General features: G+C 41.5%; 6 protein-coding genes across 9 annotated transcripts; 1 reads left to right on the forward strand and 5 right to left on the reverse strand.

The window, feature by feature from the left end:
- Positions 1–28: 28 nt before the first annotated feature.
- On the forward strand, positions 29–18,329 carry RB195_010562 (uncharacterized protein; the record flags this gene model as incomplete). Of its 2 annotated transcripts, XM_064191633.1 has the most annotated exons (7): positions 29–104; positions 16,342–16,509; positions 17,172–17,272; positions 17,390–17,444; positions 17,568–17,719; positions 17,874–17,956; positions 18,197–18,329. In XM_064191633.1, 7 exons carry the CDS (start codon positions 29–31, stop codon positions 18,327–18,329), a joined length of 768 nt encoding a protein of 255 aa, XP_064049215.1. The 2 variants fall into 2 exon arrangements, with proteins under 2 accessions (XP_064049215.1, XP_064049218.1); XM_064191632.1 differs by lacking the exons at positions 29–104; positions 17,568–17,719 and having other exon boundaries at positions 16,353–16,509; positions 17,390–17,476.
- On the reverse strand, positions 11,345–14,153 carry RB195_010563 (uncharacterized protein; the record flags this gene model as incomplete). Of its 2 annotated transcripts, XM_064191635.1 has the most annotated exons (2): positions 11,345–11,823; positions 13,277–13,799. In XM_064191635.1, the coding sequence occupies 2 exons, from the start codon at positions 13,797–13,799 to the stop codon at positions 11,345–11,347; spliced, it is 1,002 nt and encodes a 333-aa protein (XP_064049216.1). The 2 variants fall into 2 exon arrangements, with proteins under 2 accessions (XP_064049216.1, XP_064049217.1); XM_064191634.1 differs by lacking the exon at positions 11,345–11,823 and having other exon boundaries at positions 13,041–14,153.
- Positions 18,330–19,177: 848 nt separating the features above from the next.
- Positions 19,178–19,429, reverse strand: RB195_010564 (uncharacterized protein; the record flags this gene model as incomplete). Its single annotated transcript, XM_064191636.1, has 1 exon — positions 19,178–19,429. One exon carries the CDS (start codon positions 19,427–19,429, stop codon positions 19,178–19,180), a length of 252 nt encoding a protein of 83 aa, XP_064049219.1.
- Positions 19,430–19,636: 207 nt separating this feature from the next.
- On the reverse strand, positions 19,637–20,038 carry RB195_010565 (uncharacterized protein; the record flags this gene model as incomplete). The annotated part of the gene is made up of 1 exon (XM_064191637.1): positions 19,637–20,038. The coding sequence occupies one exon, from the start codon at positions 20,036–20,038 to the stop codon at positions 19,637–19,639; it is 402 nt and encodes a 133-aa protein (XP_064049220.1).
- A 75-nt stretch (positions 20,039–20,113) lies between these two features.
- On the reverse strand, positions 20,114–21,465 carry RB195_010566 (uncharacterized protein; the record flags this gene model as incomplete). Of its 2 annotated transcripts, XM_064191639.1 has the most annotated exons (2): positions 20,114–21,157; positions 21,409–21,465. In XM_064191639.1, the coding sequence occupies 2 exons, from the start codon at positions 21,463–21,465 to the stop codon at positions 20,114–20,116; spliced, it is 1,101 nt and encodes a 366-aa protein (XP_064049221.1). The 2 variants fall into 2 exon arrangements, with proteins under 2 accessions (XP_064049221.1, XP_064049222.1); XM_064191638.1 differs by lacking the exon at positions 21,409–21,465 and having other exon boundaries at positions 20,114–20,872.
- A 47-nt stretch (positions 21,466–21,512) lies between these two features.
- On the reverse strand, positions 21,513–22,247 carry RB195_010567 (uncharacterized protein; the record flags this gene model as incomplete). Its single annotated transcript, XM_064191640.1, has 1 exon — positions 21,513–22,247. The coding sequence occupies one exon, from the start codon at positions 22,245–22,247 to the stop codon at positions 21,513–21,515; it is 735 nt and encodes a 244-aa protein (XP_064049223.1).
- Positions 22,248–22,409: the final 162 nt, after the last annotated feature.

Consider the following 22,409-nt stretch of genomic DNA (forward strand, 5'->3'; position numbering starts at 1 on the left):
ACCTGATGCGCGCGTTTTCCTAGGTGTAATGAGTGGGGACTCATGCGACACTGGTCTACAAACGTCATCTTGTACGAGTGAAAGGGATGCCGGGATCGTCGAAGGTAGGCTCTTGTTTTAAAATTGAGTTTAGTAGCAATTATTCCTCGCATACATGTATGCAAGGAAATGTAGAAGTAGAAGCTCCGCCTCTCTCATTTGAGAGTATTGGTAGAGTGATCTCCTTCAACCAAACAAGTACGCTCGCACTGCGCACCTTATCCTTATTTTTGAATCCGATCCAGATCTTCATAAAACTATAAGTTAGAGCTGCATTCGTACAGACAGGAAGATTAAGGAAGAAAAGTTAGTGAAATGAAAAGGTGTGGATGGCTCTGAAAGCTAGTGAATAACAGAGCCAAGGAAGGGCAAATGCTCAACTAAAGAGATATACAGCTTATTCCCAATTGTCATTCGATTGTATATTTTGCTGCCATTAAATGGCTGCTCTGTTAGGAGAAACCGGTGAACTGTTGTGCTAATTTTGCTTCTAAAGGAGCCATACACCAGTTTTCCTCAAACTTGCAAAGAGTTGCAATCGCAGACGTTGACAAAAGGCATCAATTCAATAACAATCTGAAACTGTTTCCTGCAGAGGCACGGAACTCGTACGTTACTAAATCGATCAGTTTGATTGAAGTAGAATTGTTTTTTCTTTCCAAGCAAATTTGCGGAGTCAGGAGAATTTCTGCTAATATAATCCTTATAATGGAAAGTATGTAGTCCACGAATAACTTTGTACTCACACTGTCTCATGACAGTGGTTGCGATAGTTAAAAAGTTGTTGCTGCGTCATTTTTACAATAATGTGAATGAAACATGTGTAGGGGGCGGTGTAGCGTAGCCGGTGAGAGGTTGGCTGTGGTTACATTCGACAGGAGGTTCGATTCTGCCCTAGTGCAAACCAAGCCTTTCGTCCCTCCGGGGTCGATAAATTGTTATCAGACTTGTCTGGGAGGATAAAAACCCTGACTTGGCACATCGGCTAGCCCTCGGAAGTCATTGCAAGGCTGCACGCCCGTTCATAAAACCTCAAACAAAGTCTGAGTTGAAGTCTAACGCGTAGGCGCATCCCCATAGGGATTGATCAACGCCCTGCACTTTATCCTTTATCCTTGAACATGAGTAGACAATTTCTTCACCGTAATCTGCTTGCGCAACACCAACTTGCATAAAACTTAATGTTTCTGCTGTATCTCGAGAAAGATAGGGTGATGTGGCGGAAGCGCTGGACCGTTCTAAGCAACCACACCTTCCACTTCTTTTTTTATGACAAGCTCTTTCAGAAGGCTCGATTTAATGCTTACTTAAAGTAATTTGGTTAAATCCCCGTGAATTCGTAAATATTTCGAGTCAGAATTCATCCGAGTCCTCAACACACATTGCGTAACTTTTGTCTTCCTATAACCTGGACTGTTCTTTAGCTGGTGTTTGTGTTAGCACAATCCCTACTACTTCAGCGGTTTGGTAGAAAGTCAGGTTGACTTCATTTATTTATTCATTTCAATACACAGACTTGCGCGAAATAAAGAAAAATCAAAAATGAACCATACTACAATTTTGTACGTGTGTAAAAATAAGAGTTGTAAGTGTCGAAATGTTCTGCGCAAGTTAAGGTCTCCGTATCTACGCAGCAACCAAAATCACTCTCGAGTTTTGCTGCATGTCATTGTTCTGCTGCCTGAGACCACAGCTCATTGCAAATTTAAAAAGGAATCGGATTATAAAAGCCTCGTTTTTATCTTGTGCATATCTATGTTGAAAGGCGTGTGTTTTCTGTGTATCTCCATTGAACAGAGAAAAACTCAAAGTTATAAGGAAATGTTTGGAATAAAAAGTGGTGTGCTGTACGCTTAACAGGACATCAGTTTTCTTCACTCGACTTCAGAAAATAACCACATTCGGATGTGAGGAATTCCAATGTTCCAAGGAGTTGTTAATGAGTACCATGGTCATCTTCAAAGGAAAAAAAAATAGTATTCCTTGAAGAGACTCATTCTTTGGCCCCAGGTAGTCATTTTCTCGTTATTGCTTTTGCAGTTCACTTGTAATCCTTGTATGCTAAGTGGTATGTATATCTGTATATATGACGTTATCTATTACATTCTAATGGCAAAGAATGTTTTCTTTCCCAGTACAACGCTTCTTTGGAAATTTCCTTCCTAAAGAAGGAGAAATTTTAAGTTAAGACCTCTGTAGTGTGCGTGAGATTGATTTCGGTACAGTCAGGTGAGTTGCAGCATCAGGCTTAACGTTTACAATAGAGTAAAAGCGGAAGACTGTGCTTCGAATGGTTTGAGACATTCTCTCCCTTTAAATGAACAATATCGATATTGAGGGACTCAGTAAGTGGTAGTTCTCGCTGCTGATATGATAAACGCTAATCTTGTTGATTAAACAGGGTAAACGTACATATTTACTCAAGAAATACGGTATTTTGCTTCGGCATGTCTAGCAGTTTGTGTTTAGATAGACAAAAAAGGAGTTCTCACTAAGTTTCGTTTTTCAACAACGGATTAAACCTTGTAATCTTTTGGTAGCTTCTTTACATGGTATGGTAACCAATCGAAATCAAAGGCTTTTCCATTCATTGTTAAGATGCAAAAGCCACTTTCTTCAAGTCTTACTTAATAAGTTGCACTAATGTAAAGGTGAGTAGAGTGAATAGTCTTGCCTGCAAGTTGGCCGCACCATTTTACCATCTTTTCAGAAAAGGTGAAGCGTGAATTTTGTAACTTTTATAGGATCTATTTTCCATCGACCCTATATCTAGCAGTTTATCTGAAATCCCACGAAAATTCATTAGTGTTGAATTTTTTTTCCTAGCACGTCTGTTGAATTGCCTGTTGTCCTGTGGTGTGGGCAGTTTTCTATATTTCATCGTGATTTTTATTGCTAAGAGCTACAACACGCTCTAATTATTGTTTATGATAGCATCGGAATCCATCTTTAAATTGTTTCAAAAGAAGTTGTGTAAAAGATGGGTTTAGAAAAATTGGACTCTTGTTATAAAATGCATGCGGGAAAGGAACATTGCAGATGGTGTCTTATTTTCCTCGTATATGTTAAACAATTCTTATTTTCCTCGTATATGTTAAACAATTTCTATTAGTCATATCTTCCTTTCGATTTCCCATTCTTTTACTGTTTTCACGATGAATCTGTGCAATTTAGCATGTTAATCCAATGACTGCACTACCTGGTATTTATTTAATCACCAGACCGCATCCCAGTATTGCACTACTTTTCTTTCCATGTGAGAAATCTGTGTCTTGAAGCGCCTTAAATTCTTCACTATTGGCGTCGAATGTGTTCAACCGTATGACGCGATGCGTCTGCTGCATGCATGTGCCCTTCTTTTGCTTTTCACACTCTCCCTGTTTCCTCTGTCCTCTTTCAATCGAGTACACATCGCAGTCACTCTGTTGTAAACGTTTCTAGCATATTAAATTCTTTGCTGATTATCTTAATTTGGAGTCTCTTTTCTTCTATTTACAGGAAATTAACCGATTATTAATTGTTTTGTTGGTGTTTGTTGGTCATTGTTTTCCATTTCGTGAATTATTTCCGAATTATCTTTAAATGATATAAGTAATTCTCTTATTTCCTCATTAATAAACATCCCCATTTCTAGGCATCAGCTGTCAAAAAAATAATGAATAAGATTTAGAAACTTTAAGAGTTACTACTCATTAAATATTGTCGTGAAGCGCAGATGTTAGGTGACTCACTATTGTTGTTAGGTAGTCTGCTGTTTCACTTTGTTGTTTCCTTCGAGCGTGACATTGATACGACGTGCAGCAATCAGTATTGCTGCTTCTGTTTATGCGCTCATTGTTGCGACAGCCATCGACCACAGAATTCTCTCCACATCTCCGCTTTCCACTTTCCCTCCTTTTCTGAAATGTGGATGCATTATGCAGTCGCAGTGTCGGCAGCAGAAGAACCCACCACCACCCAAAGTCTTCACCCAATGTCCACACTTTTCGCAAGTTTTTTTTTCATTCACTGCGTTTTTCATTTAACGTTCTAGTTAGTGTAAACTTATTGTTAGACACCAATAGAAGGGGCGAGTAAAATATCCTCTGAATTAGTTAGGATGCTGCGGATACTGCTAACGCAATTTTCTATCCATCACTTCCTTTGCGTTAATCTAATCCAATCTTTGAATTTGAAAGCGATCGATGTATGCAGACTCTCCTAGTTCCCACCACCATCTGGTTCTCCTGGTTTTTGCCTTTTATTTCGGAGAACTGGGGTATCTGTACATCCCTGTTTCTATTTTTAATGTCGTCATTCTAAATTTTCATTAACCCTTTCAGTTCCGAATTGAGATTGAGGTTTACCCCAAAATGAAAAGGATTAGAGGGAATGTGAAGCAATTAATGTTTTATTTTACTGATATATACAACATGAAGAAAGAGGATGTTGCAAATGTAAATATAATCACTGATCAACTATTAGTTTAGGGATTTTTTGCTTACATTCAGCAGATTACTTTCTTTCCAAATTCATACTTTAAAAAAACTGAATTCCTTGAATAATACTTTTTGCTCGGTGCCAGTCGATGCTAATTCGCTTGTACCTTTCATAACCTGCCTTTTCTTTCTTTCCTTTTTTTTTCGAAAACACTTTAATAACTATCTGTGAAGAATTTTACCACTTTAATTTTCAGTTCCTGAAAATGCTGTCCACATAAGATCTTTCAGTCAGAACTTCGTTTTTAGGATACTGATGTAACGATAAGATTAGCTTCATATTGTGACTTCATAACGTGTGAGACGATAACGATGTGATCCTACACATCGTTATCGTCTCACACGTTGGAATGAGAAAGGCTGTTTCCATGTGAAGACGGCGTTAAAATTGTGTTGTTGGCATTTCGCCTGTCGGAAAATCGACTAAGTCGTCAGACTCGAGTCTCTTGGTTGCGATTAATCGCTAGCTCGAGTGTCTACGCACAATGCAGTATTTTCCAATTGGTGTGCGTCCATTCATTTGGTCTCGTTTCACATTTCACTTCTCCCTATTTTTAGAGCTTTCTGATGGAATATGCTTTGGAATCGTAAGTAAGAAGTAAGTAAGAAATGAGATTATGATATTTCGAAACTGACAGTTTTCGACTGAGTGTAAAATACCACTTCGACAATAGTGAGGCTAGTTATACCGTCTTAACTTGCTGATTCCCGGCGCTACAGTTGAATAGTTGCTCAAGTTTCTTAGTCAATTTATTATACTTTCATTATTGTTTATTTATTTTTTCTTCTCGTTAATCATCTCCAACATTTGATTATTTGTAGCTTGGTGGTATCAACAGACTTGTGGCACACTCCTAGAGATCTACTGTGTTTTTAGATCTTTATTTGTCTTTTAAAAAAGTGATTGTCCTAATGTTGAGCTCACAACCACACTACCCTGAACGACCATTGTAGTTCCATTGCAAGGGCGTTAGAAAAAATGAATATTAGATTTTTGATTTTGGAGCATTAACGTTTGATTTGTCCTCTTTATTGCGTTATATGAGGAATGCGTACCACTGTTTATTTGTTTATTTATTTTGAAGCTTCCATCATCACTTGTCATCGCTTGTCTGTCAATTAGAGCATTTTCTATTCACTTTCTTCTGATCCACTGCCAATTTCATTCAAATGGAGTTCCTGAAAAAAAGTACACTGCAGAGCTATACTTTCCCTATATTCGTTACAATTTTTCTGGTAATTTCCTTCCTATTAGTATCAGTTGGTGAAAGATAGTAGTTTGTAACACAAGGTTCCTAGAAATTTATTGTTGATTTGTTCCTTGCAGTTGCACAGCTTTCCTAAATGTTTTCCTTTTCGGGGTGTTCAGAGAACCAAGCCCTAGCATTTTGAGGTTTTTTTGCTTGCTTCGTGGTGTTGGTTCTGTATTAATAAATTTCTAACATCGTCGGAAGTGAAAAGCTACCATAAAATCCTTTCCCTTAGAGTGAACTGTTTTTTAAACTGCCAGAAAGCATTCTTCATGGAGTTCTAATTAAGAGTGGTGGTCAAATCATGTGTGAGTAAAAGGTGTCACAACTCAAACGTGAACTTCGTACGGGAGGGGCTGGAGTGCTGTCTTAATAATCCGTATCAACTAGTCTCTCAAACACCGCAAAAACTAAACAGCCGCTATGATCCAGGTGAGTGTTGATTGGCACTTCTGTGCTGCTTGCTTCAAGGTTCACCTGAACGTGCCTCTTATATATGTATATATCTCTACACCCTCAAGCTTTTGAATCTGCAGAGGTTGAATTATTGTTGCGTATTGCTTTTACTTTGTTTTAATATATTCTCAGTATATTTGTCCTTGGCACTCTACTCTGAAGGTGTAGCGTTTATACAGCATGTATCCTATTGATCAGATCTTGGTTTCCAGCACTTTTTTTGTTCCGTTTGCACTATGAAGTCGAAGACGCGTCTGTCCTCTTTTTCTTCCTGACAATGAAATCCTCACATATTGACTTCTGTTCTGATTGCTCATACGAGAAAACGCTGCGTGGAAAAATGACATTATTTCTCATGAGCTCCAAAGATTTCCAGGCCAGAATCAATAGTTAGTTTTCATCCTCATTCGCCAAATTAGAATTACTGGTCGATTGACATTCAAAGTTTGGCTTCTAATACAGCAATGCTTTTTCCAGTTGGTGTTATGGTCCGTCATAGTAGGTTATTTGGTCTTGAAAATGAGGAATCACTGTTTCATAGTTTGACTGCGAGGTAGAAGGACTTAAGAGCCAATTGCTTGGTTTGCCATTCGGTCACAGATTTAGTAAGAAAGAAAGCTAGTAAGAAATTCCGTCGAAATTGAGAAATTGGTTCGAAACTTCTGAACCAACCAAATCCTTCATCCTTTCGTGGTCGATTAGTTGGTACCACTCTTGCCTGGGAGATTAGAAACGCAGATTTGATAAATCGGCTCTACCCCACAAGTCACTGAATGGGCTAGCTCCGTGTTCGTAAACCCCAAATGATTCTGAGTGAAGTGAGTGCGCGGTGCATCCCAAGCTAACTTACTAATGCCAAAATTTTCTAACTTTATCCCTTACTTAATCACATGCGAGTCAGTCTCTCGCGATACCCTATAGAAAAAAAAAACTAAAAAAAAAACAAAAACGGTATGAGATAATTGATCGGATGATTGCGAATTGGTCATTTGTACTCTTGCAATCTATTTCAATCAGGATACTAACACTTATTGATACTGCACTTAGTGGTTAGAAGCAACTAGATACAAGTCAGATTTTAGATATGCCTCTAACTATAAGTTCTTTTATTATATCTACCAAGCAGAGAACAAATCGTTCTACTCACTCCCTGATGCAGCGTGTCCGTTCTGTCTTGCGATAAGCGAAGGATGTCCGGAATACGTTTTTAGCCGTGACTTTTGACGCCTTTTTAAAGTAACTCAAACTATTTTCTCCGTCTAAAAGAACCGTAAAGTCGCGCCATTGTCTTTGTACAATGTAGGATGGTTGTGCGGTAAAGCACGAAATGGAACTGTTTGTTTCTGGTCCCTCCGTTCTCATCTTTGAGGGGAAAATTTCAACTTTCAATGTAGCGGCAAAAATCAATTCCTTTTTTCTCTGAAAATGAAGGGTGATTTCTCATTAGCGTTCTTTGTGGGAAGTGAGAGCAAAAAATTCAAAGTCTTACTTTACGTACCTTGTTTGCAAACAAGGATTCCTAATTATTTTTGAACTCCGCCAGGTAGCAGTACGCATATAATTAGTGCTCATTAAAACTAGGATCAACCATAAATGATGTGTTGACTGCACTACTTATTTGGTGACGTGCTTCTGTGATGAATTGGTGCTCGAAAACAGTAGAATTAAGTAGGATTAGACGAATACAGTTCTGTTAGTTAAGAGGTTAGTTATATAACCACCTTTCTTCTGTGCACTTGCTTTGCAATGATCCATAAACTTTAGTCATAAGCTCCATTTTTGGAGAAAGAGCCTGGTTTCTCTTGAAAAGCTCGTAAGTTTGTTTTTGACAGCTCATCGGAGTCTTGTCATGCAAGTGTGCAATCCTGCAAAGTCCTAGAATAAACGAAAATCTCAATGCCCTGTACTTGGAGGCGAAACGTGGATCCCGAATGCTTGAGATCTCAGCAATCTCTTAATTTGCAATCCCTTGAATTTTGATCCACAAAGTTAGACCTTGGTGATCAGCAGCGAAGGTCTGTCTGGTGCACTGTTGATCTTCTAAGATGAAATGAATCAAAACCGAACGCTCTTTTTAACTGTTTGAAAAGCAAAAACACAGATCAAATCGACGCTAGGATCGTTTTTCGAGCAGCGCCAACTCTCATAATTAAAACGCTTTTAGCATTAAATAATGCAAATGCACCCTCCTCTATCCTCCATTTTTTTCAATTTTGTGAAATTTCTTCTGCGCACAAGTCGACTTATCTGAGCGACGGCGGACGCTCATTTGACGCACGAGGCTGTCAAGTATTCAATGCATGAAACATCAGACAGAATCACCGAATTCTGTCATGCAGTAAAGTTAGCGGCATCTTTGGAAATCACACACGAACTTAAGCAGGCATATGATGCTCGATCTCGTTTTCAAAGTATTCTACTAGGTATTCTCTTTGGACTTCCTTTCTTCACCTTTCTTAGAGAATAAAATTCAGCTACAGAGTTTCTTGTAACACCATTGCATTCCTTTAGAAAACAGTTTAGTTTTATTAAGTTTTGTTTTTAAGTAAGCAGAGAAATCTACACTCTGGTTTTGAACTTTCCTGCATGGGTTTTGAATTTGATGAGAATTCTATTACGTCGCAGTGTCTCCGTGTTTATGTCATTAGATGTCCATATGGAAACAGCGACAAGGGAATCTTCTGAAATTGTGCATTTAATACTTTGTCTTCATTATTTATTTCCCATTTGCTCCGATATTAGCAATGTTTTAAAGCTCTCGTTAGGACCCCTTAACTCCAAGCACTTTAACCTCTTTCCTTCATTTCGTTAAAAATCGATTTTGCTGCCCTCTTTCTTGTCCGCTTAACTGACATCTCTGTTTTTGTTACAGCTGTATATTAACTTTAACTATGTTCTCAAAGCGTATAGAACTCTGAGAAATCCGCCAAAATTCGAAAGCAGTTGTAGATTCTCACCGCATTATTTCGTGATGCACTGCATGCTGACGATAGCGGCGACCATCTGTTGTTTTTCTTGAATGCACCTTCAATCTATTGTGAATATCTCTCATTGACGAAAGCATTATACCCTTGTTTTCCCACAGTTAATGTCATAATTTCCGGCATTTTTTATTTTGCACGAATTTTTTAGAATCAATCGATTTCGGTGTTGCGCGAATTGATATGGAATACAATATCTTTCTAAATTTTTTCGTTTCTTGTTTGGTTTTATTTTTGTCTTCAGCTCTGCTAATTTCCAATCAATATTTATTTATTTATTTATTCAAACACCTGCAGGTGTGCCATAAAACAGAGAAAAAAGAACAAGATGGAACAGAGTTCACTAGAATTTCGCCTGAATTTTACACAACAAGGCTGTCCCTTTAAAGCATGAGGAGTGGTGGGTTGGCAGGTCATTCTCCTACAGAGGGTAAGAAATCCTCACGCGAGATCCTTTTCCCAGATCCAGAACGCTACGGTAGATAATCGGATACCAGGGTTTGGGTGACCAACTTAATCTCGAACGGAGGAATCCGTACGGGACCCTGGGCGAACGGGTGGGGGGAATTCAAGCGCAAGGGCTCACCAACTTTGCTATCCTTGAACGGTTTTCCACCACCAGGAGAGAATAAGGACCAACTGCAGGGACGAATTGAAAAGGAGCATATCAAGGCAGGATTCCAGTTAGCTAGTGTCATAATGAACAACAGGAAAGGAGGAACCAAAACTATGAGCTAAAAACAGATATCAATCCAATGCTTATTGTGGTCGCTTGTTAGAGGAGGAACTTGCTCCATGTCTCTGAAACAATGAGATTTTAGGCCTCCCTCATACCTAGAATAGGTAGAACATTTAATTTGGATAGCCTGTTTTTGAATATCTTCGAGTTTGGACTAGACATAATTTCAGCTGGAAGTAGATTAATCGAACGCGCAACTCTGCAGAAAAAAAGGAGTTAAACATAGTTGAGAAGAGTTTTCGTCTGAGTTTAGAGTAGTGCAAATTGAAGCTTCCTGTTCTCCCGCTTGTTGGACGGAAAATCCAATAGTTGAGTTGCTTTATGAACCTCGGCATGTTGAATTTTATTTGGTTTGTAAGCTGTCACGAGGTTGTTAACAAATTTATTGGCTAAGTTTGGCTTGCCTTGGCGAAAGGGCGATTTATTACAATTCAACGACCAACCTCCACAACGATAGCTCCACGCCTACTATAATTTGCGACTACACTGATGCTCACCTTTGGAGACGCCTAGTGGACCGCTGACGTCGATCCGGGGCGAATGGTTCGATGTTTGGATCGGCAACCATTGAGATTGGGGGTGGTTTCGACATTCACCCTTCCCGGTCATTTTAAGGGTTTTCTTTTTTTTGCGGATAAAAAAAAATAAAAAAAATTTTTTAAAAAAATTTTTTTTTTTTTAGATTTGGACTTTAAATGGGGTGTTTGTGTTTTGGGCCCTAGGTGTTCTGTACCTTTTTGCCGTCGTGTTTTGTGCGGGCGGGGCCGTTCGTGAGTTGGCAGAAATCAGGTAGTTACCCGGATCCAAGTCTCCTGTACCTGTGGGACAAATAATAAGTTGGTGTTGTAAGGGTTAAAATAAATTGGTTTAATTGTTCGGGGTTTTAAGGGGCTATCAGTTTTCAGACACCGCCTTGGCGCGCTTCGGAGGAGGAGGGGGATTTTATTGTGGTGGGTTTGCCGTGTGTTTTGGTTGCGTTCAGACGTCGGACTAACATTCGAAAGATTTCGTGGCCAAGTTAATGGTTTTTCTCTAGGTCACTCAACGGTCTTGCCGTGCGGATTAGGCTTTTTTATGAAATGGATGAGCAGAAGAAAATGACCAGATGTTTTTGTTACTGGGCTTCGTACCATTGTTTGGTCGTACCGTTTGAGATGCAACCTGGATGTTGAGGAGCGTTGCCTGTGGTTTTCGGCAGTTTTTGTGTTCGGACGTCGGTTCACAGCCAGACATTTGTCTCTCCGCTTGGGGGCGCAATGACAAAACAATCGTATGGAGGTAGACAATGGGTAGAAGGTGCTTCATTTTGACCATAAATGAAATAGAGGTGGGAGCAATCTCTGCCCATAGCTAAAAGTGTGAAATTCCGGATCTAAAGATATTGGGTCTTGAGAAGAACCATCATTGGGAGATTGACATCGTGTATTGTGGTTTTATGTTTTTTTTGGGTTCGACATAGCCTGTATCGCGAGTTTGTACTTCGTTCGGGCTTCGCGTAAAGTCCATGCCGCTCTTGTCGGGTGGAGCTGTGTCGGGTTTGCGTCGGACTGGATGCTTGATACTTGTCAGCTTGGATGCTCCGTTTCGGTCGTTGAATACCACCGACATTTGAACGTCATTGTTGGATCGTTTATACGTCTCTGCCCCGATTATTTGCACAGGTGATCGGGCTGCTTGAGTCCGGGGTATCTCCGTTTCTGCCGACTGTGGCGGGTTGGTGAAACGGACGACGCTGATGTCCGCATCAAGAGCACGGGGAGAATAGGTTCGGGATGGCACCTTTGGTGCCTGACCAAACACGCGGGCCGATTTTGAATTGGGTCCAATCTTGGCGCGAACTAAACGTTGGCTCGAAATCGCGGGGTTTGGTCGGCCAAGGACTAAAATGAACCGCGGGTGTGTCTTCGTCGGGAGCGCTCCGATGGTTTGTGCGGTGCTGCCTGCCTCGTGGGGTTGGTGGGGTGTGCTTGTGTTGGGGCGTGGGTGTTGTTGTGGGTGGTGTTTGTTGTGTTGTGCCTTTTGGTCTGGTTATAATTTTTTAACCGGAGGAAAATCCAATACTTGCTTGCCTTTATCTTAACTTCCATTCGTAGGATTCGAAAACCCAAAACTAAATCGTTCACTACTCGTACTTCAAACTCTTTAATTTCAGCGCGTTGAGTCGAATTTCATAGGAGGGAAGTGTGTCAGGGTAACCCGGATTGGGAAAACATCTATAATAAACCAGCCTAGTGAAAATTTGTTGTACTTTCTCTAACTTCTTGATGTCCTTTTTCAAGAATGGACTCCAGACTGGAGTAGCGCATTCTAGATGTGGCAAAACGTATGTCTTGTAAAGAAATATTAGTAAATCAGGGTCCTTTACGTGCACGCTCCTCATTATTATGAAAATAGACGATAGCGCTTTTTTAGTGACAAGGTCAAAATGAGTGGAAAAGTCGAACGATTTATCAATTATTACCCCAAGGTCTCGAACTTGCTCTTGATATTGAATAGGTGTTGAATTGCAGAAGTAGGGAATCTGAGGAGCTTCTCCGAAATGCAAAGCTACTGTTTTCGAAAGATTTAAAGGTAGATCCCATTTCCTTGACCATGATACCCTTTTCTGGATTGCTAGCGAAATCGTGTTGTGGGCGAAAGTTTGCTCATTAGGTTGATACGAAAAATATTTTTTGATGTCGTCCGCGAACATTTGAACTTTCATGTCAGGATGAGTTTTCAAATAGCTGGGAAGGTCAGCAGTGTACACGAGGAAAAGGAGCGGCGAGAGTGCACTGCCTTGCGGAACGCCGGTTTGCAATGTATAACGCTTGGAGTAACTGTTATGGACCTTTACAGTCATGTGTCGTTCTTGAAGATACGATTTCAACCAACTGACCAACTGTCCGCGAACTCCATAGTTTTCGAGTTTGAAGAGAAGCTTTTTATGGTTTACCATGTCAAACGCTTTAGACAGGTCGAATAATATTACATCAACTGACTTCCCTTTGTTTACCTCGGTTATCCAATCATAGACCGAATCGGACAGTAGTGAAGTAGTGGAGGATCCAGATTGGAAGCCATGTTGTTCGAAAGGAATGACATTTCTTGATGATAGCTACTCGTTTAGTTTTTCTTTGATTATCTTTTCCAAAACTTTGCTTGCGGAGGATACAATACTGATGGGGCGAAAGTTCGAGAGAGCGTTAGAATTGCTTTTTTTGGGTATTGCGGTAATAAGTGCCTCTTTCCAAATGTTAGGAACTTCACTGAAGATAAGCGACGCATTAAAAATATGAGCAAGAGGAAGACACAAAACATCTGCACATTTTTGGTAAACTATCTGGGGAATACCATCGTAGGGACGCGTAAACGAAGGATTTAAACGTTTTAGAACGGTAAGAACTTCATTTGGATAGATGACAAAGTCGAAGGACCTTTGAGGAATCTGAGTGACAGAGGAATCAGTAGTTGGCAATGGAAGATTATGACTTCTTTCATTCAGTTTTAATGAGTAGTTAGAACCGAAGAGTTCAGCAAGTGCGTTAGCTCTTTCGAGATCGGTTTTGATCAAATTCCCATTGTCAGTCCTCAACACAGGCAGTTTTTGTGCTTGTTTAATTCTTTTAGCGAGGAAGTTATGAAACTTTTTCATACATGTTTTCGACAAACGCCGCTCATGATATGCAAGGTATTTTTTCATGTGATAGTCAAGATCAGCGCAAATTTTTCTATAGAGAGCGTTGTTCAAAGGGTTATCAAGTTGGTAGAAGAGTCGATTCTTTTGGTCAAATAGATTTCGTAAATGCAAAGGATAAGTAGGTACATAATTTTTGTTAAACTTCAGCGGGACAAACTTGGCTAAAGTATCGTACATCACTAGGCAAAAGCGGCGATCATTTCTGCAACCGACTGATAGTTGTCGAAAACTTCCAGCCCAGTCTACACGAGCGAAAAATTTACGTAACTCGGAATAGTTTACGCGACTGAAATCTGGCAAGGGCAGATAGAGGAGTTGATCAGTATTAAAGTCGAACTTGAAAGAAACAACATTATGATCAGAATTGGCAAAGGGAGGCAAAATTTCGATATCACTGATACTAGATCTGGAAGAAAGAACGAGGTCGAGAATGGAACGTAAACGAGTGGGAGCATGAATGTTTTGGGCTAGATTACAACTTTCCAATAAAGCTTTGAAGCGTTTAGTAGTGGAATTACTATGTTTCTTCATGTCAACATTGAAGTCTCCCACAATTATGATTTTAGGAGACGAAAGGCAGAGTTCAAAAATAGAATCAAACAAGGTATCATCATCAGTCAATATTCACGAAAAAGATTTTTTTTTTGGCAGGGCTTTGCTCTTCTTCCCGGGTTTTACACAAAGTTTGAGCTTGATGGTTAGATATTCGTAGCTATACGTATTTTGATTTTCTGAAAATCGAAATATCGGGGAATTTCTTCTTTGCAAGGTAACATGTTGACGTACTAGCGTCACAAAGATCTTGTCTGTTTCCCCATTCTAACGCATATAAAGCTGGAAACTTTTTAACACATCACTACTTTCAACGGCGTATGTGCTGTGGCTTCGAAAAATTAATTGGGATTTTCTTATACTTGTGTGAAAAAAATGGGACACGTGGGAAAAATGAAAGTCAAATCATGCACAGTAAGAATAACCTTTCTTTACAAGGACGAGGAATTGTAGTGTTTTAGGTACGGTGATGTTTTTATCTGTAATTTGGGATTTAGGATCCCGGTATATTATCAAAGCGACCGCAGTGAACTTGCTAATTTTTATTCGCATATAAATAAACCAGTCTGAACGTCCGGCTAAAGCCGGACGTCAGACCTTCTGTGGTGTTTCTTCTGCTCGCCACACACTATTCAATGAAAATTAATAGTAGTGGCATTTTCAGCAAAGTAGGAATTGTGCTTTTCTAACAACGCCTTCTTCTTTCTTCTTTTTCAAAAATTTAGGCGAAAGACTTCTTAGTTTTCTTTCATTTCGCGTCGTTTCTGCATTTGAAGAACATCCAAACTTCAGCTTCAAACATTTCTTCGGTAGCAACATAATTTCGACACAATTTGAAAGTGATACCCTAAGCATGGCTTTTCTTCGTGTTTTCCCCCATCAGCTATCACAGAATAAAAGAACATGGAAGGACATCATTGTACTGATAAAGATAACGTTCCACGACAGATCACGCAAACTGTTTACTACTATTTAAGGGACCGGTTTCGTTCGTGTTTTCACTTTGTGAGGAAGGCATGCTACTAAACTGAGGCAAACGTGCAAGGAAATAGAGATGCGGAGGAGTCATAGAAGTGAAGCGCAGTGCGGGCAGCGGCACCGGCTATGAAACGGTTGCATTCACTCATTCATCTTTCGCGACATGCACACGAAATTACTGCGCGATTGCACTATGACGCAGCCCTCCCACGTCGTTGGACCCGTCGCACCCCATTTTACCCCCTTTTGGCGGCGGTGCACCAACCCGACGCCGGTGGACCCGTCGCACCCCATTTTACCCCCTTTTGGCGGCGGTGCACCAACCCGACGCCGGTGGACCCGTCGCACCCCCCTTTTCAAATTTCTTGACTGACACACACACACCCACACACACACCCACACACACACACACACACACACACACACACACACACACACACACACACACACAAAAAAAAACACACACACACACACACACACACCCACACACACACACGTGACAAAATAAGCCCGTTATTATATATCATGACCAGGGGGTGATAGGGTAAGATCGTGCGTCCTATTCCCTCGTAAGATGTTGCTCCTTATTCTTATGTGTATCGCTTCTTGCATTACTGGACTGGAAAATTAATTAATTAAGACTTGGAAAAGTACTTCGTTAACTAATTGTTTGTTAACACGTGTGAGACGTTCAGAACCAGCATTCTTAATTTTACTGTTTCTATTCAGTAGCGCAGTTTCATCCACGCTCAACCGATTTTACTTGAACTCTCGACTTCACCTCTGGAGGGTAAAAGCACTGACTTCATGCATCGCCTGGCTCTCGCAGGGCAACACGCGTAAAATCTGAGTGATTCAGAATTAGCGCATCGTAAACGAATTGACCCGCCTGAGACCTCTGGAAACTATGGTATTCCGACCGAGGACTTGAAGAGGAGTTTAAAATGAAATTGGCTTCGTTCACCTCCCCAAACTACCTACTACCAATTTAAACACAGTAGGGCATGATTTCTTCAGTGGCTAAGATTAAAAAGTAGTAACTGAAAGTAGCATTTGATTTCTGACAAAATTCCAAACAGGTATTTTTCATGATCGAATTCCTGCTGTTCCATTAGCAATTGATGTGGTGGCTTCGGAAATAGATCGTAATTAGACCTGCGATGGAATGGTTCTTATGGCTACATTCCAGATGAACACACTATGTGTGGGTTGAGTGACCTGGTGTCAAGCTGTCTTTCTAAGGCAAGTGGTAGCGGCAATCGCTTGAGCACTGCTCAACAACCGCAACCATTTCTAAGAGCAAGTCTTTTCACTGGGATTCCGCCTACGATTCGCTTTTACACCAAAGGAACAAAAGGTAGGTTCTTCTTTTTCTTTTCCTTTTTTTCGTGGTTTTTTGGTTTTGTAAAAGCTGGTTTTGGAGTTTTTCAGTTTTTTTTTAAAATTTTCTATAGTGCGGTGATTTACGGTTGTAATAATTGATATCGATCAAAATTCAAGACTACTAGCACTTGTGTCCACTTCCACCAGTTGTGGTTATTAGTTTCAGCTGTGCAGGTTGTTTGCCTAACATATAGTTGTCACTCGCGCTCTGGAAAGAAGTATGTAGTCGTATTCTGAGGACGTAGGTGGCCTTTCAAAAATGTACAATATTTTGCAAAACTTTTTACATATTTCCAGAGATATCGATGTGATTTCATTCGAAATACCGAATATCTCACCATTATCAAGCAGAACACACTTATTATACTTTTTCTTTCATTGTTCTGTCATGCATATCTAGTAATAAATCTTTTCTGTTCATAGCAGATTTTCGCAATTCAAATCAATTTCGCAAAAAAGCAGCTCTTTAGATATTCTTTGGATTTTTTTGCTATATTGGCTATTTGCTATTTTTTGACTACCTCACCACTGATTAAATGAGGAAACTTGTAAAGGATAGCTTCTACTTCTTGACGTGAAATACAATTATCAATCCAAAGAAGTTGTATATGTTTAAAAACAGTAGGAAAATTTCAGTATCGAAGCCTAACAAGAAGATCACGAGTCGTTTGACGTGGTGCCACAACAGTCTTCTCCCAATCGTCATGCGACATTGTCTGGCTGCCAGTCATTTCACGGTAATCTTCGCTTCTTTATTTTTTTTTGTGTAGTGAACACCTGTGTGGCGGTTTACTAACGTCATACTTTACATTCTAGAATTTCTACTTGCGTAATTTTAGAATGTTCCCTTGCAGATAGTTGACGAGTCTCTCTTCTACATCGGATATTGGGGAAGGCATCTAAAAAGTAGTCAGTATCGAGCTTTGAAGCCACATCAAAAAGTGATTTCGCAGTTTATCTTCACAAAAACTCCATAAATGTTTCTTTTTTCGGTGAACCACTACCCGGGAGCATTCCATATTGGACGTAAAGACCGTCTGTGGATGCACATTGAAAAACAACAGCGTCGCTTGGGTGAGAATATCTACGGTATAATGCCGAAGACCTATTTACTGCCTAAGGATTACGAACACATGTGTAACTATCTCGCCGCTTCGCCTGCCAACCATGTGATCATTAAGCCGGTAGTTTATGCTTTCCTTTTCCTTTGAATTTCTTAGATCTACCTAAGTAGGCTATTGCAGCATAGATCTATCTTCAAATCATCAAAGTGAACAGAACAGAGAAAAAGAAATGATGATATCATTCTATTGCACCTGTAACTGAGCATTTTTTCAGCCAGCAAGTGCTCGAGGAACAGGCATAAGCGTCACTCGCAAAGTTAAAGATATACCAGAGAAGACACACCTAGTCGCGCAGCAGTTAGTTTTTATTATAGTTGGCTCATCCCTCTCTGTGTTTTCTTGTGGTCTACGCTTGGAGGTTGATACTTTAAAGCCAGATTCATGTTAATTGTTTGACAATTTCTCGAGCTAAGTACGGTAGAAGCACTAACCAACATTGGTTATAGGAAATGCCGTTCATAGTACATACGATATTTGGTTTCTACTGTTCGGAAAGGCATTTGCCACGTGTGATGGTATTTGTCGTATATTGTTCAGCTACGTTGACCGACCACTAACAATCAACGGCGCTAAGTTCGATCTTCGCCTATATGCCTACGTGCCCTCACTAGAGCCGCTGCGCATTTACATCTACGAGGAAGGCCTTGTGCGATTTGCCAGCGTACCGTGAGTTCCTTACTTGAATTTTTCTTAGTGATATGTTGGTTTATTAATTATGGTCCAAAAATTGAATAAATGATAATGAAAGATGGAAGTGTCGCACCTAGCCAATTCAGAAAATGTTGAGATGTATTCATTGCTTCCCAAAATTTCTGGAACCCTTCAGCAAAATTTGGAAAAGTGGGGAAAACTTTTAGAAATGCTCATTTTGATTACCACATCATATTCATTATTCTGATTACAGTTGTTCTGTTGAACACTTCTTTTTATTGGCCAGCCGTACACTTCTCTTCTTTCAAAATTTAGCTGTTCTGGTGTTTTTCTGTGAGCTAGTGCTGAGTCATCCCAGCCAACGTTTCTCGCGCGCGTAACCAAAGGGCCTTTCGGCGTGGTGTGGGGATTGCCCACTAGTTGTCTTATTTTCCGTGTATATGTGAACTGCAACTGTTCCGAATTGTCTGTTATGTAAATCGAGACAGAGAAGGAAAAGAAGTGAAAAATGACTGACTATTCATAAGTGCGACTGCTTTGAACTGCAGATGATCCTGGCTATGTCGACCTGTTTACGATCCATTTTCGACGTCAAAATCTCCAATTTTCAAACGCAAGAACGAACACAATTTGCTGACGTTGCTCCTTTCCATAAATAAGACCAATCTCTGCTTCGACGGCTTTATGGTCTCAATTAAAAGGAAAAAGAAATAGTATCGCATCCATTATGTCCACTTGACTTATTTAAATATCTTTAAAAGACGTAGTATAATTAGAAAAATCGGTTAACATTCTTCTTGTAGGACAGGAAATTCTCTTGCGAATGATACATTACATTTTGAAAGCATTTTTTATTCATCACCTTGATCACCTTGACTCCCGTTGATCTCCGAACTGGTCGAGCGAGCGCCAGTAATTCTTCCATTTGTTCCGATCGCGTGCCAGAGTAGCCCAGTGGTTCCTCCTTTCGCGTGGGACACGAAGAGCATCATATTTTTCTTTGAAGGACTTCGTGAAGAAATCTGACCATCGGGTCGGCGGTCTTCCTGTAGTGCGGTTAATATCGCGGGGAACCCAGTCGCTCACGGCTCTGGTCCAACGGTTGTCATTAAAGCGCATCGTGTCCGGCCCACCTTATTTTACTTTCCTTGGCAAACGCGGTGGCGTCTCTAATCTTCGATCGCTGACGTAGGAGAGAACTTCGAATCCCGTCCCCCACTTGCGCGAAACGGGATACTCCTAGCATCACTCTCTCAATTGCGCGTTCAATATCGTTCACCGCGTTTTCTTACTGCTTACGAAATGCCCAGGTTTCCGAAGCATAGGTCAAAACAGGAAGTACGATGGTGTTGAAAAGGTGTGCACGGAGCCGGGTGTTCTGGTCTTCTTCACTACATCCTCGATGGTCTTGTACGCTCCCCAAGCCCCTCGTCTCCTCCTGCCCAGCTCGGGGGTCAGGTCGTTCGTCATGTTCAGTTCCCGACCCAGATAAACGTAGCTGGTGCATTCGGATATGTTCGTTCCGTTGAGCGTGAATGGGGCATCAGAGACCCATCCGTTCCGCATGAACAACGCCTTTTGTAGATTCAGCTGAAGACCGATGCATCCACATGTTTCGTCGAATTCGGTCAGCATTCGTTCCGCTAGGTTGATGCTAGGTGTTATCAGTACGATGTCATCAGCAAAGCGCAAATGGTGTAGCTGCCGACCATCAACCTTCACTCCCATGTCGTCCCATTCCAACTTTCGTATTGCGTTCTCGAGGGTTGCTGTGAATATTTTGGGTGAAATTGTATCACCCTGTCAGACCCCCCTCTTCACGTCAATTATGATGTTCTTGTAGAATGGCGAAATGCCGGTCGTGAAGTTACTGTACAACTCTCGAAGTACCTTTATGTACTGAGTAGGGACGCCTTGGTTGTCCAAGGCTTCCACGACCGCTTCCGTCTCAACTGAGTCGAAGGCCTTCTTTAAGTCGATGAAGGTGAGACAGGGCGGCATCTTGTATTCTCGTGATACCTCGATGAGTTTCGAAACAGTGTGAATGTGGTCAATCGTGCTGAATCCTTTTCGAAACCCTGCTTGCTCGCATGGCTGTCCTTCATCCAAGACTTTTTCAATCCTATTAAGGATTACTCTTGTAAAGAGCTTGTAGATGACTGACAGTAAGCAGATTGGACGATAGTTGCCGATGTCATGTAGATCTCCCTTTTTATACAACAACTCGGTCTTGCTGGTTTTCCACTGTTTAGGAACCTTGCATTCCGACAGACAACGTGTAAAGAGCCTCGCCAGGGTGTTGATGAGTACTGGCGGAAGGCTCTTCAGGTGTTCTGGTCTTATTCTGTCGGAACCGGGTGCCGTACGATTTCTTACCGACATGATAGCATGTCGTATTTCGGACGGGAGAATCTCTGGAATGACTTGTCCGTCTTCCCTCAGATGGTGAGGAGGCAAGTGGACATGGCTGTCGAAGAGATCAGAGTAAAAGTCGTAGATGATTTTCTCATTCCCCCTTCTCGATGCAATGACTGTTCCTTTTGAGTTCCGGAGAGCAGTCATCCTCGTCTTGCGAGTGGCGAAGTCTCGACGGGCATAGCGGATGCTTTTCCCCGCCTTTGCAGCTTCAGCCAGCACTTCTGCTCTTCTCTCTTTAAGGTCTTCCTTTATCGCCTCTCTGCAAAGCCTTGCGAGCTCGGACGTGAGTTCTTGGTTCCCTTCGGCTCGTGCAGCTCCACGCTGGCGTATCAGCTCAAGAGTTTCAAGAGACAGGAGCCTTTTGGTGGTTTTAAAACTCTCAGCCTTCTTCGCGCAGTCGTGAAGGTGTTCAACGAGCCGGTCATATTCCTAGTCGATGTTGTCCATTGCAGAATCTTCCCAAAAGCCAGCTAGTGCAGCGAAGAGATCTCAATTGATGGTAGTCCTGGGATTTCTCTCCCTGAACTTGGCGGCTTTCTCTGCTCTCTTTGTGAAGGAAAATCTTCCTCGGAGGAGGCGATGGTCCGATCCCATATAGAACTTTGGTACAACAGCGACGTCCGTCAGGCAGAACCTTTTATTGACGATGATGTGGTCTATTTCATTACGGCACCCTCCACCGGGTGACTCCCACGTCCAGCGTAGAGAGGAGGGCTTCTGGAATTGCGAGTTCCCATGGATGGTCTCAGTCGTCATAATGAACTCGGAAAGCTTCTCCCCCTGGTCATTCCATTGTAGGCCGTGGGTCCCGATGTGAAGTTCCTCCGGCGTTCTTCTTAGGCCAACATTGGCGTTGAAATCGCCAATTATGACCTTGTGGAAGGCCTTCTCGATAGAACTTCTCCATATAGAAAGCTTCGACTTCTTCTTCGCAGCTTGATGTTGAAGCGTAAGCGACGAAGATAGTCAAAGCTGGTGTTGGGCGACATCTTTTCATCCGCAGACGTCCGATTCGGGTCGTAAGTTGTTCGAAAGAGTCGATGTTTTTTGCCATACTCGTGTTGATGAGGATGCCAACTCCACAAACACCTCTACTGTCGCATGTTCTTAAGAACAGTTCTTCTCCAGTTTCATATACGGCGTTGAGAAGGTGACGCCGTCTCGTCTCGGTCAGTCCGATGACGTCGTACTTGATCTTCTTAGCTTGCATCATCAGATCTTCGATGGCCGCTTCCGATGCAAGCGTACGTGCGTTATAAGTACAGATCGCCATCCTAGTCCTTTTCCGTTTTGGTAGCCTACATGACTCCTGCAACCCCGTACTACCTGGCGCTACCGTACCAGGGTTTCCTCCGGAATCAGGAGACTCTTTTCTATTACTGTGTTTTGCGTAAAAAATTTTAAAACCCATGGGCAGTTTGCAAGCCTCTAGTCCCATGAGCTTCTGGGAGAAGTTCCGTTCTCCCGGAGTGGACATGTGGAGCTTATTTGTTGGAGGCGACTCCACACCGCCTCCCATGCACCTCCCAGTCACTTGATTGCAGGCTTTTGGCCGGACCGACGTGCGGGATACAAGGATGTCATGAGTCAGTCCTGGCTCAGCAGAAACAGGGAGTCCATCCCTTGAATCCACCTGCGTCTCTGGGCAAGCACAAGGTCGCTTTTGGTCCGCGATTAGCCC

This window comes from Necator americanus, chromosome III (genome assembly GCF_031761385.1).
Source record: "Necator americanus strain Aroian chromosome III, whole genome shotgun sequence".
Classification (NCBI taxonomy): domain Eukaryota; kingdom Metazoa; phylum Nematoda; class Chromadorea; order Rhabditida; family Ancylostomatidae; genus Necator; species Necator americanus.